At 54.1% G+C, this 14,569-nt stretch overlaps 1 protein-coding gene across 1 annotated transcript in view; it reads left to right on the forward strand.

Annotated features, from left to right (window-relative positions):
* The window catches only part of XXYLT1 (xyloside xylosyltransferase 1), a 37,134-nt gene extending 23,473 nt beyond the window's left edge, over window positions 1-13,661 (forward strand). The window contains exon 4 of the mRNA XM_021395181.1: window positions 12,502-13,661. Coding sequence (XP_021250856.1) covers window positions 12,502-12,898 — 397 coding nt within the window. The 3' untranslated portion in view covers window positions 12,899-13,661. The remainder of the gene's footprint in view (window positions 1-12,501) is intronic.

Raw genomic sequence — 14,569 nt, forward strand, 5'->3', positions numbered from 1 at the left:
TTAGTTTGAAGTGCTGTTGCTCCATATCTCTGCCTGTGTGTGGATCGGGCTTGTGTTATTTCTGTGTGTTATTGAGTGGGGATGATGGCCAGCTCCTGGGATGTGCTCTGTACAAAGGGCAGCCCTGGGGGTGCCGAGTTAAGCTGCAGGGTTCTCAGCTGAGGGGGAGGTCTGCAGCACAGCATGGACAAGGCAGGGCTGAGCCGTGTTGTTAGCGAATACCTGACCTGAGCCGACCCCGTGCTCCTCAACCCCTGCTGCAAGCAGGGGGTACAAATGAGCCCAGGAACAACAGCCCCCCTGGGCTATGTTTTGGGGCTGAACATTCTGTCGGCGCAGTTTTGATGTTCTGGGTCAGTTTGGGCTATGTTGTGTTTTCCTTGTTGTGCTGTTTTGTTCTCCATGTGCAAACAAGTCCCTGGTATTTCATGTCAGCAGGTCACCCTGGGAGGGGCGAGCCTCCCCGCACAGGACCTCTGCACCGGGGGCTCACACCTCCTTCCTCCAAGGGCTTCCAGACAGCAAAGCGAGCTGACAAAGCATGAGCATCTCTGTAAAACTCTGCTGTTTTTACACTTTCAGCAAGATAAAAACATGCCCTGGGTGTGAAGCAGCAGTGCCAGCTCCAGCCCTGTGATTTGCCATGCAGGTTGGGAGCATCAGCCAGGGTGTGGGGGAGCACTTCTGGGCTGTGGGGCAACTGGGGGCTCTCATTACCCTCTTGTCTTTCCCTCCCCACTTATGCAGCTTTCTGTGCACCCAGCTCTGCCTCTGTGCTGCCTTCCCCTGCCTACGCAGAAGCTCAGAGCTTCCCTGGGCTGTTGCTGCTGACAGAGCATCGGACTGACGCCTCCAGGGCTGGGTGAGCCATTTGCTGCCTGTGAAAGGTCTGTGTGCCTTCTTCCCCTGCGTACGTGGTGATGGGAAGATGAACGGAGATCAATCAGGTCACTGGTTGGTGCTCAGTCTTAATGCTTGTTACCTGTTTGGCCCACCAGAGGATGTAGATGTGTGCACAGAGGCATTTTTTTTTGTGAATGATACAGCGCCTTCCAGGAAGCAATTCTGTTTCATCCAGCTGCCTGCTTGCTGCCGGTGCAGGCTGTGCTTTCCAGGCAGTGGCTGGGACTTCACTTCTGGGACAGGGCTCCACACAGCACGGGATGCAAATGCTTACAGGAAACAGGGCAGCAAGAGAACAGCAGATAGGAAATGTCCCAGGACCTGACGGCACATCCTGGAGGTAGGGGAAACCTCCGGACAGCAAAACAGGATGGCACTGGAGTGTTTCCATTCAGCTGACTCACGCTGAAACAATGCCCGGGTGCTGTTTGTCTTGGACAAATGCGTTTCTGTGAGCAAAGAGATCTCCTGGCCCTCCTGCAATGCACATGGTGGGATTTAATTGTTGCAGAGGGAGAGCTTCAGCCTGCAAGGGGCTGAGTACCCGCAGTTGCACCCTGCTCCAAAGGAGTATAGCACATCGAGCGCTCCGCTCTAGGTTCTTGGATGTCTGCAAGCTTTCATCTGACTCCTGCTCCCTCTCAGGATGCAGACAGGGCCTCTTCGCAGCACTAGCAGACATCTGCTCATGTGCCCGCCTGCATGGGATTCAGGCCATGGCCAGGACTGGGACCTCATGCTTTGGTGAGGGAGGTTTTGATGGAAAGATTAAAATCTGCATCTGATGTTTGTCTGATCCAAAAGGCTTTCCATGCAAGGAAGTGCTTCTGTACAGTCATAATCTTAATTTAAAATCCTGTTGTCCCCTGCAGCATTTCAGCTACTGAAGCATGCTGGCAGCGACCTGCTCACCAGACTGCAAAGGGCAGGTGATGATGTTCTTCTTAAATATTTATGTTGTACTGGAGCTTCAATGCCATATTCTGAACAAATTTTGAAGCCCAGGCTCTCCTGTGCTCTGGTGTCAGAAGCCCTGCTAAGAAGCATGCAGTCAGATGTTGCATATGCATCCTGCCAGCAAGTTGTCAGATGGACAAGCAAGTCACTGTCCCCAGGACATGTACCAGATGTGTTTGTGGTCTGAAGAGCAGCCTGGCAGCACACGTGAGACCCCTGAGAAGGTGGGGTCTGCAGAGACATTAGCTGCAGCTGCTGGGTTTGGGTCTCTCCCACAGGCACAGCAGAGATCTCCATCGAGACACAGCCAAGGCTCCTGAATGAGGGTGCTGCTGCAGCCTTCCTCCCCCAGTCCCCCAGGGCCTCCTGCCAGCCCTGCTGGGCTCAGCACTTGTCCCTTGATGTGGTGGCTGAGTGCTGGCAGGTCTCAGGGAAAAACCTTACAGTGTCAGAGCAGCCCTGTAGCTGAGATGGAGTGAGGAACCATTGTGGCACTCCCAGAAATGTTCTTCAAACTCTCCGATTACAGAAGGCTTAAACCTGATTCCTGCTGAATTTCCTCATTGTAGATCACCCTGCTGGCACCTGAGATGAAGCAGGACAGTACTACTGATGACACTGCAGCTCTCAGCAGCCTCGGACTGACCCCAGATCAGCAGGCCGACCAGGCTCCCTGCTCTCATCCAATGGCCATCCCAGCCTCTTCACTTTATCCAGTGGGGATGTCCAGCCAGGGGGCAGCAGGGTGGCCCATGGATGTGGGATGTCTCCTGGAGCTGGTGCTGCAAATGCCCCAGCAGCTGAGATGGTGAGATCCCCCCTTGGCATAGCTTGGGAGGGACTACTGGGTGACAGCAGGGCTCTGCTGCCTCTCAAGAGGTCTCAGACCTTCCCAGGTCCAAGGTGCAGCAGGGTCTGGAGAGGTCACTGCTGTCTCCATTTCTCCTCCTTGATGAGATTATCTCTGCTGGCCCCGGTGACAAGAAGATATTAAAGACTAAGGCATCTTGGAAATCAGCAGTGCTGGAAATTACAGAAGTTTTTCTTGCGGGAAAGAATGCCTGCATCAAGGGGACACCTACTGACTACAAAGGACTGACACTTGGATCCTTTTATAGCTGCAAGGCCATTTGTCTTTGCTTCTGCCTAAAACCTAGGGAGAGCCTAAATAGGGCTTTTTTTCTTAGGAGTCAAAAGGGTGCAAAGTGTTTTTTCTTACTGTGGTCACGTAGGAGCTGCTGCAGGTGCATTGTGCGCTCAGTCCCACAGGTCTTGGTTGTGCTCTTCTGCACGTGCTTGCATCTACCGGAGCTAGACCACACTGCCCTCCCCCTCAGCCCCTTCTGCTGCTGGAGGAGTGGAGAAGCCTGTCACTCCTACAAGCGAGATGGGCTTACAGCCACACAGATAGCCAGGAAGGTAACCAGGGCTCAGCCAAAAGCCACAAGAAGGGGTAGAATAGCCCTCAGACATCCATTACCTTGGAGCCTGTTAATTCTGGTGTTTAATATTTACTGGAAGCTTAGTGGCAGCTGGATTAAGTCGGTTTGTCAAATTTTTAGAGAGAAAGGGCTAACCTAGGCTGTGAGCAGGCTAATGCTGATCCTGCGGCCAAACTGGGCTGATAGATGTCTGTGCTGAGACAGTACATCCTGTACCCTCTCTCTGGATTTAAAAAGAAAAAGCAGAGTTGACAGCTGCCAGCAAGGTGGAGCTGCTGAATTCCCTGTGTGTCAATTAGAGTGGTGGTGGTGTTTGTAATATTTAGGGCTTCACAGCTGCATGAAAACAGTCACCGAGTAAAGCCAGAAAGGAGTTGTAGCAGAGTGTAGGAGGGCTGCTTGGGATCAGGCTTTCTGAGTAAGGAAATAACCATCTCCAGAAGGCAGCTCCTCCTGCCTGCCTTCTCTCCTGGCTCCATGGGCCCCTCATACAGGCAGGCTGCCCCAAGCTGGAGGCTTTGCTGTTTTCCAGCTGCTTTTCCCCTGGGGAGCAGGGAGCTCTGCCTTTCTCAGTCCCATTGGAGAAGGCAGCAGTTTGCCTTTCTGTGTCCTGCCAGGCACAGTGACGCCTGTGCTGCCGGCAGCCTGCTCACAGCTGGGAGGCAGAGCCAAGAACCCGTTGCACTTTGGGTTTTAAACCATTTAGAGGATTGAATTGATTTGTAGTAAGTGCTGCTGCTTGATGTGAGGGAGAAACGATTCTAGGAATTCTTTGGCAATTGCTACCAAGAAAAAGCCAAAATTACGGAACAAGCAGAACCTGCAAAGAATTGGCAGCAGAATTGATTTAAGGAATTCAGCATTACTTTCTGATATCTGAAATCCTAGAAGGCAAAGGTTTTCATTGCATACATCTGTGCACATCATGAATATGTAGGACCCGTTTCTCTTACTCCCATTGCCAACTGAACTTGTGATGTCACTTAAAAACAGTGAATAAATTTGACAAGACCTAACAACCACAAATGTGCATCGATTAGCGTGAATGCTATTAATAATATTAGCACTATTATAGTCACTTTTGAGACACTGAATGTTACAGACCTTTTTTTCAACGACGACAATACTTGTGTGTGTGGGTAAGGCAGCTGGGATTCTCCACAGCTGGGGCCATGCTTCTCATTCTTCCCTGGCTGAGAACTTTGCTGTGGTTTTGCTGTAGGATTTTTTGTTGGTCATCACACACAAGACCAGAGTGTGTCAGGTGAGCTCATAGTAGTTACTTTACCTGTACTTGTCTTCAGCTCCTTTGTTTCCCAGATTCCACTCCTGAACGTCTCAGGTGCAGCGTCTAGAGCTATGTGTCACACCACTGGCATCTGTCCCTTCTCACAGAAGCGCCCACCTGCAGGAGCACTTGGCTGAGCTGGACTAGGAAGGGCAAGGAAGAGCCAACCCCCCAGCAGGGACTGCAGTCATGGCCTGTGCTCTCTTGGTCAGTGTGGTAGCAGCCTGCTCCTTCTGAGGACACAATGTCCTGCTGCAGGAGCTTCCTACACTTGGCATATGACCTTCAAAAATGGTCTCTGAGGCTTTCCCAGAATGTCCCTGCAGCTTCATGCTCCTTCAGCCTCCCAGCCCCTCTTTTTAGGTGCAGCAGCTGTCACTATCCAGCAGAGGTACATCTCCAGGCTGCCCGTTTTTCCCACGGGCATCTCCTGGTGCCAAATGGTATGAGTGGGGTTTTTGGGTGCAGCTCAGCCCCGTGCTGGAGACTTGGAAGGGAGCAGGGCACTGTTCGAAGCTCCAAGGTGACTTGGCTGAGGGCAGCTCTGTTGTTTGCTGTGAGCACAGGCATTTCTTCCATAGTGGAGTGTAGCAGAGCAGGTTTGTGTGGTACAGGTATTTGTGACTCTGTGCACCCCAAGAAAGGCTTTGCAGTGCTGCAGGGAGCAGGACCGTGATTCCTGCAGGGTCTCAGAAGATGATGAAGGAGATGTGGCTGCTCTGGCTGCCAGGGCCTGGTGCCAGGCCTCATCTACAGGCTCCTCATCGGTGCTTGGTGGAGAAGGAATTTCCAAGGAACTGAAGCCCTTTGATAGAGGAACAAACAAACAGCAGGAAATCAAGAGGCTTTGCTGCATAGCTGAGATGTTTCTGGAGTGGTGCACGGGGCCAGCTCCAGGCAGTCCGCTTGGCAGTGTCCTTTTGAGGTACCCTCGGTGCCTGCTGCTCTCCAGAGCTTGGAGGTGGCCCCTCCATGCAGGCAGGCCGCAGTGGGCTGTTTCTGGCCAGCAGCACCCCAAGCAGGGCAGTGTGTGCTTCACATATTGGTAGCAAAAAGCATTGCACTTGCTTCTATTAATCACCAAATAATGACCCGTGTTCGCAAGTTGTTACTAATCAGCCGTTTAAGCAAGGCCATTTTCAGACTGCTAGATCCACGCAGGAGTGTAATCACCCAGCATCGATTTCCTGCTCCAAGTACAGCCTTGTGAACGCTTGGCGTGCTGGCTGCATTCTGATAGAGGCTGTTGCTGTACAGACATCACTTGTGCGCTACGTGGGAGATCGATCAGGGAATTACCGGAGTCTCATTGAGGGACTCAGTCCATCACTTCGTCACTGTTTCCAGGTGAGGACTGGTGATGAGAGGCACAGACTGAATGGAGGGCTGGACCTGTGGCACATCTCTGCGTGAGCCGTGCTTCGTAGCAATGAAGCTGGGATTTCCTGGTTACACAAGCTGCTCAGCTTTAGCTAAGGCGCTCTGGACCAGGCTGGTACTGAACCTGTCTCCTCAGCTCCTTAAAGGGTTTAGCATTTGCACATGGGAAATCAGCAATTAGCAACAAAGGGCACTTTGTTACAAAACCTTCTCCAGCAGGACTGCTTGTGCTGGCCAGGCCTGGCAGTGCCCCGAGGGAAAGGGGAGCATCCTTTGGTACAGGAGGGGCTGCGAGGCTGCTCCAGTGCAGCAAAGAGTAGGAAGAGGTCACAGAAAGGTTTCTTGGCCACGCTCTCACTTCTTGCTGAGGGTGATTTGGGAAAGCTGCCTCTGATTGGCAGTAAGGAACAGCAGCACCACCATCCAGAACAGAGATGGCAATTCTGTGCAGAAGTGGTGATGGATTAAAGGCACATCTGTCTGCTCAGAAACAAATAGTGTTGAAAGGGCTGGCTTTGCTGAAACAGCATTGCCATTTGCACGTGGTGTTGCCCAGTTTGCAGCTGAAAAGGCAAAAACTGGGCTCCTTTAGGAAGGCTTGACCTCTTACTCTTGCAGTGTTTGCATAGTTAGAAGTAGCAAGATTTCACACTTGTTATTTTAGCTGGTGTGGTAGGGCTGCAGCTCCGTGAGTGTCTCCCATGGGTACAGGCACGCAGGCACTGTCTGTGTGCTGTGTGAGCTGGGGAGAAGCCTTCCCCCAGCACGGTGCAGCACCCCTGGGGGCAGGATCTGTTCCATGATGCCCTGTGGCTCTGTTGATCTTGCACCAGTACTCTTGCTCTGCTGCTGCCCTGGGGACAGAGCCTGGTCCCTGTTCTGCAGCACAGCGTGCTGTGGGTGGCTGCTGTAGCCATGCTTGCTGCAGATGAAACCTCCCCACGTTTGGTCAGGAAGCCTTTAGCCCATCACTTCACAGCCATCACTTCCATTACCAGAGGAGCCGGTACCTTGGGCACCCAGGCTGGGCCATGCCCTGGCTTCGTGGCAGTGTCCCCTGCTTTGTGACCTTGCTTTGAAGGCCGCCTTGTCAGAGCTGGTGGCAGGGGAGGCTGTCAGTGCGGGGGGCCGGGCCTCAGGAGCGTGTGCTGGGCCAGCAGGGGAAGTCCTGGTGGAAATGTTTTTTATCTGGGCCCCATGTTTGAATGCTTGGAAGTGCTGCTCTCCAGATGTTTCCTAGCACATGCAGGCTCTGTTTATAAAAAGCGCCTCAAAGCATGGCCCCTCCACACAGCCCAGGGCATCGGGCTGCAGATGGACGCTGGCAGCCGCAGCCCCTCACTGTGTCAGTGTCAGGGGCACAAGGTCATGTGTGGGAAGGATTTTTCCCCTCCCTCCTAGAGGGGCCACGCTCAGCCCAGTGGTTAACAAAAGCCTGAAATGCCTTCTCTTCCTTTCCGCCCCCCCTCCTCCCAGCAAGCAGTTTCCTGCTGCTTTTCATCCCCACGGTGGCCGGGGTCTCTGGGCTGCCTTCCTGCTTTAGCTGGAGGCCTCTCTGCTGGGGGCACGAGCAACAAACTGCCAAGGCCGGCAGCGCTGCGGCTGGGCGGGCACGTGGAACCCCAACACCAGCACCACCAACAGCTTTGTGCTCGCCGATGGTCCAGCTCTGCCTTGGCCTTGTGCCAGATCGGGGTCTTCCCGCAGAGCAGCCCTGCAAGCTCCATCCCTCGTGCACCATCCGTCCTGCTGCAGTGCCGGGCCCTGCCCTGGGCAGGTACCGTTCCGCCACGTGGGCCTCGTGATGCACTGCTGGCTGCCTTTCCTGTGTGTTAGGGGAACCGTGTGTTATACGCAGCTTGTCCCATTGTTGCGGAGCACCTGCTAACGCGTTTTTTCCAGAAGCACCAAGATGTTTCCATGTGTGCTTTCCCCATTGAAAAGCACCTGCAAACTCATTTCCCACAGGGAACGTTATACAGAGTACAGCCCGAAGAAGGAAAATCACAGGTGGTCCCCGACACCAGGAAGGGACAGGTCATAGCAGCCAGCAGTGCCCACTGGGGACGGCAGAAGACAGCCCCTTTCTCAGCGGGGCTCTTCACACAGCACAGGCACTGCCTGAGCCCTGTGCCCACGGGATGCCCTGGCCCACGCCCAGGCTGCTGCTTCACTGTGGCAGCTGGGGATGGACACTGCAGTCTGGGGCCTGGCTCCTTAAGGGAAAGTTATGGTCTCACGATCCACTTCCAGGTGGGTGGAGGCATCTTTCAACTGTGTTCTTCTCTACCCTGGGTCTCTGGAGGAGACAAAGGAAAGCCACTGTTAGAAGGACAAAAGCTGAGTGAATCCAGGCTGAAGGAATGCTGACAGCAGCCCTGCCAGAACACTTTTCTCTCCCTTGGCCCCAGCACAGGGAAGGACAGCACAGTGCTGCAGGCAGGGTCCGTCGGCGCCACGCTGTGCTCCTCGCATCCTGCAGCCCCACTTCCCTGGGGGCCCCGTGCTCCCTATCCCATCGTGCTGTGCTGCCCGTGTGCTGTGAGGCAGAGCACGGCTTTTGTGTCAGCCCAGCTGGGGCTGGGAGGAAGCACTGGAACAATTGCTGCTTGTTTGTCTGACTCCTCTTCCCGCGTTGCTACCTGGATTAGCCATCACGGGGTAATCCACTGGGGAATGGCGTTGCTCAAAACTTGAGTCATTTGATACAGATCTGCTCTCCTGCATTGGGCTGGGAAGCTGCAGTTTGCAGTGGGGCGATGCTGGGGGCCATGCCTCTCTCCTTCTCCCTCTTGCAGCCAGCGACTTGCAGGGATGTAATTTTGTCCCTTTGCAGGCAGCCTGGCAACAGCTTGGACAGCATGTTTGTGGAATTAAGAAAGCAAATGATCAGTTCCACTGCTCCAGAGCTGGAAAGGCACCTCCCTCTCAGTGCACCACACTCTGCCAGTCACTTTCATCATCTTTTGGGACTGACGATTACTTTCAGGGAATTACTGGGGGTAAGGAGAGAGAGTGGAATACACAGAGATGGGCTTGAGCCAGGCTCTGCTCAGAGCCTGGAACTGCGCAGCTGCACTCAGACCTGTGCATACCACTCCAGCCTGGGTCTCAGCAGCTCCTGAGCGTGAGGCTGGGTCTTTTGCACATTGAGCTTCCCTCTACTGCCACATCTAGAGATCTTGCTTCCTTTTCCCAGGAGCACCCACAAGTCATCTTTGTAGCGGCTTGGTGCCTGTCCCCAGGACATAGCTGCTTTCTGTACTGTCAGAGCCCTTTTATCCCTTTTTTCCCTTTCAGGTCTAGGTGCTGCCTGCACTCTCCCACTGAGGCAGTGAGCCCATGGCAAGTGCTCTGCTCCCCCTCCCTGGGAGGCCTAGAGACAGCTATTCAAAACTGAGCCTTCCTTGCAGGGGATATTGGCACTTTCAAAAACCCATTCTGTCCCAACTCAGGCGAAAGGGAATGGTACAAACACCCTGAATGAAATGAGAAATGTCAGAGTTCTGAATCTGAAGCTTCTGAATGGAAGATGGTAAGGCAGGAATGGCACGTTACGGTTCTGGTTCTCCTGCCTTTATTTCTCAGGAAATAAAAGCTGCGTTCACGGCTGACATCATTAATAGAACCACTTCTTTCACTGGGATCACTCGCCTGCTCACTGCTGCATCCCAGCCTCCTGCAGTGACACCTGAGCAGGGCTCCACTCCAGACCCTGGGCATCCAGGGAAAGGCCAGAGGGGGTTTGCTTGTCTGCTCTCTGCACAGCCCTGGGCGTTCCCTGAGCATTAGAGCTGAGCACAGCTCACTACAAGAAAAGTTTGAATTTAAATTTTTCCAGTGCAGGAGTACCCACCAGGACCCTTAAGCTGTTCCAGAGGCTAATTTCCTTGCATCTTCTTACAGCTGAATTAGTTCAGCTTCCAAGCGTGGAAGCATATTTGAGTGCTAAATCCAACCACATACCATCAAATTCTTGTTTTCTGTGTAGGTGCATGGAGGCTTTGGTCAGCGCCTGACAAATTCAAAGGTATCAGACATGCTTGATGTATTCTTTGTATCCACAGCAGTATTTCTCCCTGACAGCTTCACAGCAAGGTGCAAAAACCTGGTGTAGCTCTGCCTAAGGTGTTAAGGCTGGAGTGAGAGAAGAGCTCTCTGGCTTTTTGCAGAGAATGCTGCTGGGGGGCAGCAGACCTTCCTTCTGAATGGAAGTAATTTGTGGGGCAGATTCAGCCCCAGCAGAAGCTGTTTGGGTAACAGCATGGGATGGATTCAATTCCTGCAAGTGGGAACAGCTCGTGTATGGTGGGGTGTGCTCGCTGTCCTGGGGCTATAGAAGGAGCCAAAGACATATTTGTGCTGCTTACTGAGGTAGTCTAATTTTTTCCCAATTGAATCACCCTCTTGATTTAATTCTGTGTGTTCCTAAACTCGCAGCACTCTGTTCTCTGTGGCAGCTGGAAATTAGCTAGTGGAGATCATGCCTGCCAGAGCTGCTGCATCTGAGCCTTCCCAGGGCTGCAGATGCTGAAGGCAGTGCTCATTTAGCTAACGAAATGTTGCCGTTGGATGTCTCATTTTAAAGAAGAAGAAATATTTCTACTGCTTGGGGAAGTTTATTTCAAGCCTTATTGCACGGCCCCAAACCCAGGTCCGGTTTTGATCTGGAGCTTCCCTCTAATCAAATAATAATAACAATGACGGTGCCAAGATCACACTAACTGCAGTTAGTGTTAGGCCATTGTGGAGCAGAGGGGACCCTGCCTGGCTGCCGTGTGCTGCTCTGGTGTGCCAGCAGCCAGGCTGGGCAAGTGAGCAGCATTTTGGTGTCCTGGAGCCATGCTGCGTGCCGGGCAGTGTCCCCAGCACTGGGAGGAGACCCTGGGGGCCCTGGGCTCCCTGACCCTTCTGGCCCAGCTGCTGCCTTCCCAAAGCACAGAGCCACCAGGTGGGTGCAGCCATGCCCCCCAGCCCCAGCTCGGCATGGTGGTGCTGGCAGATGGGCTGGGCCGGGCGAGCTGGCTGTCCCTGTGCCACTGCAGCTGGGGCTCGCTCCGTGTTTGTCCTGAGCAGAGCCTTTGTTTGAGCAGAGCCCGCGATATCGCCGCTCGCAGAGCCCTGCATTGTATCTGGCGCAAACAATGTCCCCGCAGGAAGCGCGGGAGTCGGGCTGGGCCGCTCGTGGGGCTGCGCTCCACCGCCTTCAAAGCGTGCTGCTGGGAAGGACGAGGCTGCTGGCCGCGCTCGGGGGATGCTGCTTTGAAGGTCTCCATGGGAACGGTGTGAACTTGGGCCTCCGAGACCATTTTTGGCAGGAACAAGAAGGGGCTGAGCTCGTTCCGCAGGGAGCTCCCGTCCTGCGGTTCCTGCCGGAGCTGGAGGGATACTTTAATGACTCCTTGCCGTGTGAAGCGGTGGGGAGCGGTTCCTGCGCCGTGCACGGGGCTCACGTGGAGGGGCTGTGGCTGACGCTGCGGTGAGACAGAGCCAGGGCAAGGCGAGGCCTTCCCCTTCCTCACCTCCCTGTGCAGCAGCGGCCGCAGCCTGCTCATCCACTGTTGGTGGGTGACAGAGATAAGGACGACTGTCTCCAGAAGGCTGAACCTCAGTAAAGAAGATCAGATAATGTGGAAAATGCACAGTGTATGCATATTTAAGAGACACCAAAGACCCTTGGCTCAGTGTCAGGTTTAACTCTGTCCCTGACGTTTCCCATCTGCTGGTCTCACCAGTGAGAGATGCAGAGGGACCAGCTCTGCTGTGACATTTGTGAAGCACGTGGATGTTCAGGCAGGGTGTGAGGCTGCGGTCACGCTCCACCAACCGAAACATTGCCAGGACACGGGGCCCACAGAGCCCACGTTGGGCAGCAGGGCTGCGAGGAGAGCAGTGGCTGCAGCTGCATCGGGTAAGGGCAGCTCTCCTGACACCACTGGCTTCTTTTTATCGTACTCAGCCCACTTTTGTGCAATATTTTTACCAGTGCTCTGTAGAGAAACAAAAAGTGCTGATAAGAATTGCAGCTTGCATGCCAGTGCCCGAGACTGTCCTGCAGACAGAGCTGACCTACTTTGTGCTGCTTGCTTGAACACCTTGTGTTGCAGCAGAACGCCAGGACCGGCGATCACCTCCCTTGCCACGCATTTGTGGTGTGCATCCCAGAGGGCCGTGGCCCAGGAGGGGCTGTGGGACCTGGCGCTGAGCAGCAGTGGGGCACACGGGGTCATTCGACCTGAGAATGAGGGATGTGATTTCCTCTCCATGCTCAGCCATGTGAGCAGCCGCGCAATCCTGTGTCCCATTCGCTCACCATAGGCTGCTGATGCACACAAAAGAGGCTTTAGGAGATTGCAGGAAGAACGATTTGAGGTCTGGACGATAGCCCGTGCAGGGAGGCAGGGAGCAGCAGCCACGAGGCACCAGGCTGGGCGGGAGCGGGGGCTCGTTTCCAGCCTGCCCAGACTTTTGGTGGTGGTGGTTCTTCAGCTGTGCTCACTCACCCCGCTCTTGTCTCCCCTCTGTCCCCAGGCACACGTTCTGGCAGTACCGCCGTGAGAACCCCCAGACCAGGGTGGGGGAGCCCCCTCCTGACGGGCTGCCTGGCTTCAACAGCGGCGTGCTGCTCCTCAACCTGGAAGCCATGAGGCGCTCCAAGCTCTACAACCAGCTGCTGGAGCCCGCCATGGTGCAGAAGCTCACGGAGAAGTACCACTTCAAGGGTCACCTTGGGGACCAGGATTTCTTCACCATGGTGGGGATGGAGCATCCGGAACTGTTCCACGTGCTTGACTGCACATGGAACCGTCAGCTTTGCACGTGGTGGAAGGACCACGGATACAGCGATGTGTTTGACCAGTACTTTCGGTGCGAGGGCGAGGTCAAAATTTACCACGGGAACTGTAACACCCCTATCCCTGAGGACTAGGACATCCCTTAGTCCGGGAGCAGCTGTGACTGCAGTGGTCCTTGCAAGGCTGCACAGGCTGTGGTGGCCGCACCAGCGGTCCCTCCTGAAGCATGGCCAGCCCTGATCTGTTTACGTGCCAGGGACATCCCTGATCCCTGGCAGTCCCCAGAGCATTCGGCTTTCCACTACCTGTAGTCCCACCCGTCCAGAAGAAGGCACAGTCTGGTAGCTAGCACAGGACATACAAGATGCCTGGGCTCGGCTCCATGGCTCAGCCTGGGCCAAGTGCACGGTACCCGTCTGTGCCTCAGCCCCAGAACACAGGGACAGCTGGCAGGCCTTGGGTGACCTTGCTGTGGCACCTTGCAGGGGGTGCTGGCTCCATGGGTGCTGTGCAACGCTGTGTTGTTAGCCATTTTTCAGAGCCAGGCAGGTGGGTTTTGTTTAGGCATTCCTTGGTGGCCCATTTCTGCAATGTACGCAGAGCATCAGTCTGCTCTGTCTCGAGAGCAGACACTGTCCTCAGGTCATCTTTCTTTTCAGCATTCCAGAAAGGCAAGAAGGCTTTAACAACTGAAAAGCTGCTTTAAATTTGTGTTACTTATGAACAAAAATTGAATGCTAGATGAACTTTAAAGCCTTCCACTCGTTCTTCTTAGCAATAAAAGCTTTACTGCCGTATCTTGTCTTAAAAGCATTCAGCAAGCGTGTACAAATTGGTTCATTTTTCTAGCTTTGCCTTTAACCTTTTGTACTATAATAAAGCTGCAAACATAAAACACGCTTTGCTGTTTTTCTGTGGCACAACTGAAGTCCTGTGCCATAGGAGGTTTTGTGTTCTTTTTATCATGATTAATAAGTAGCTGATATGTATCTGTTGGGCAGATGAAAATGGTGCCCTGCGTAGCTTATCGCCCTGCTTAATGACCAGTCTGTTCTGAGTGAGTGGTGCAATAAATTGTACCCTGCTACGGCACTGTGCTTATCCCAGCATGTGTGCGTGAGAGCAGCGGTTGCCAGCGGGGATGATGGTGCCAGGGTGACACTGTTGCAGCCGTGTGTGTGAGAAAGCTCTTTCCGGGCTGAAACACACTGGTCCTGGGTCGGTGTGCCCAAGGGATGGCCACTGAGTTGGTGTGTGCGTGCGTGTGTACCTGTGTGTGTCACACACACGTGCAAGAGAGGCAGGGACATAGTTACAGCTGAACCTTCTAGTGGCACGTGCAGCGTGCTCAGGGGGTTCCTGGCTTCCTCCACCTGTGCTGTGAATGAACAGGCACTTCTGTTTAATGAGGGAGAGGCTCTCCTCCCTCTGACTGATGCAAGGAGGGCTGCAGGCCGAGGTGAGCCGAGGTGAGCTACACTACCCCGTGCCTTGGTTTGGTGGAAATGCCACCAGGTTCCCATTGCATTCTGCGGAGCTTCGTGGCCCTTCTTCCGTGCAGCGCCCCAGGGACAGAGCCCCGCCTGTCACATTGCCCCACGTTCAGGGACGGAGCCTCGCCGTCGGGTTGGAACCAGGGCAGTGCTGAGAGCACTCCATTTCTTCCCTCTGTACTTGGTGTTGTTCAGCATGCATGAGGAATTGCGCATAAAGCAAACAGTATCCCCTGTTGTCCGGTCGGCTTTGCTTTCAGAGCCGTGCTCGAGCTGCATGGGATTGTTGCTCGCCTCTTCTGCGTTTCGTAA

This window comes from Numida meleagris, chromosome 4 (assembly GCF_002078875.1).
Source record: "Numida meleagris isolate 19003 breed g44 Domestic line chromosome 4, NumMel1.0, whole genome shotgun sequence".
Lineage (NCBI taxonomy): Eukaryota > Metazoa > Chordata > Aves > Galliformes > Numididae > Numida > Numida meleagris.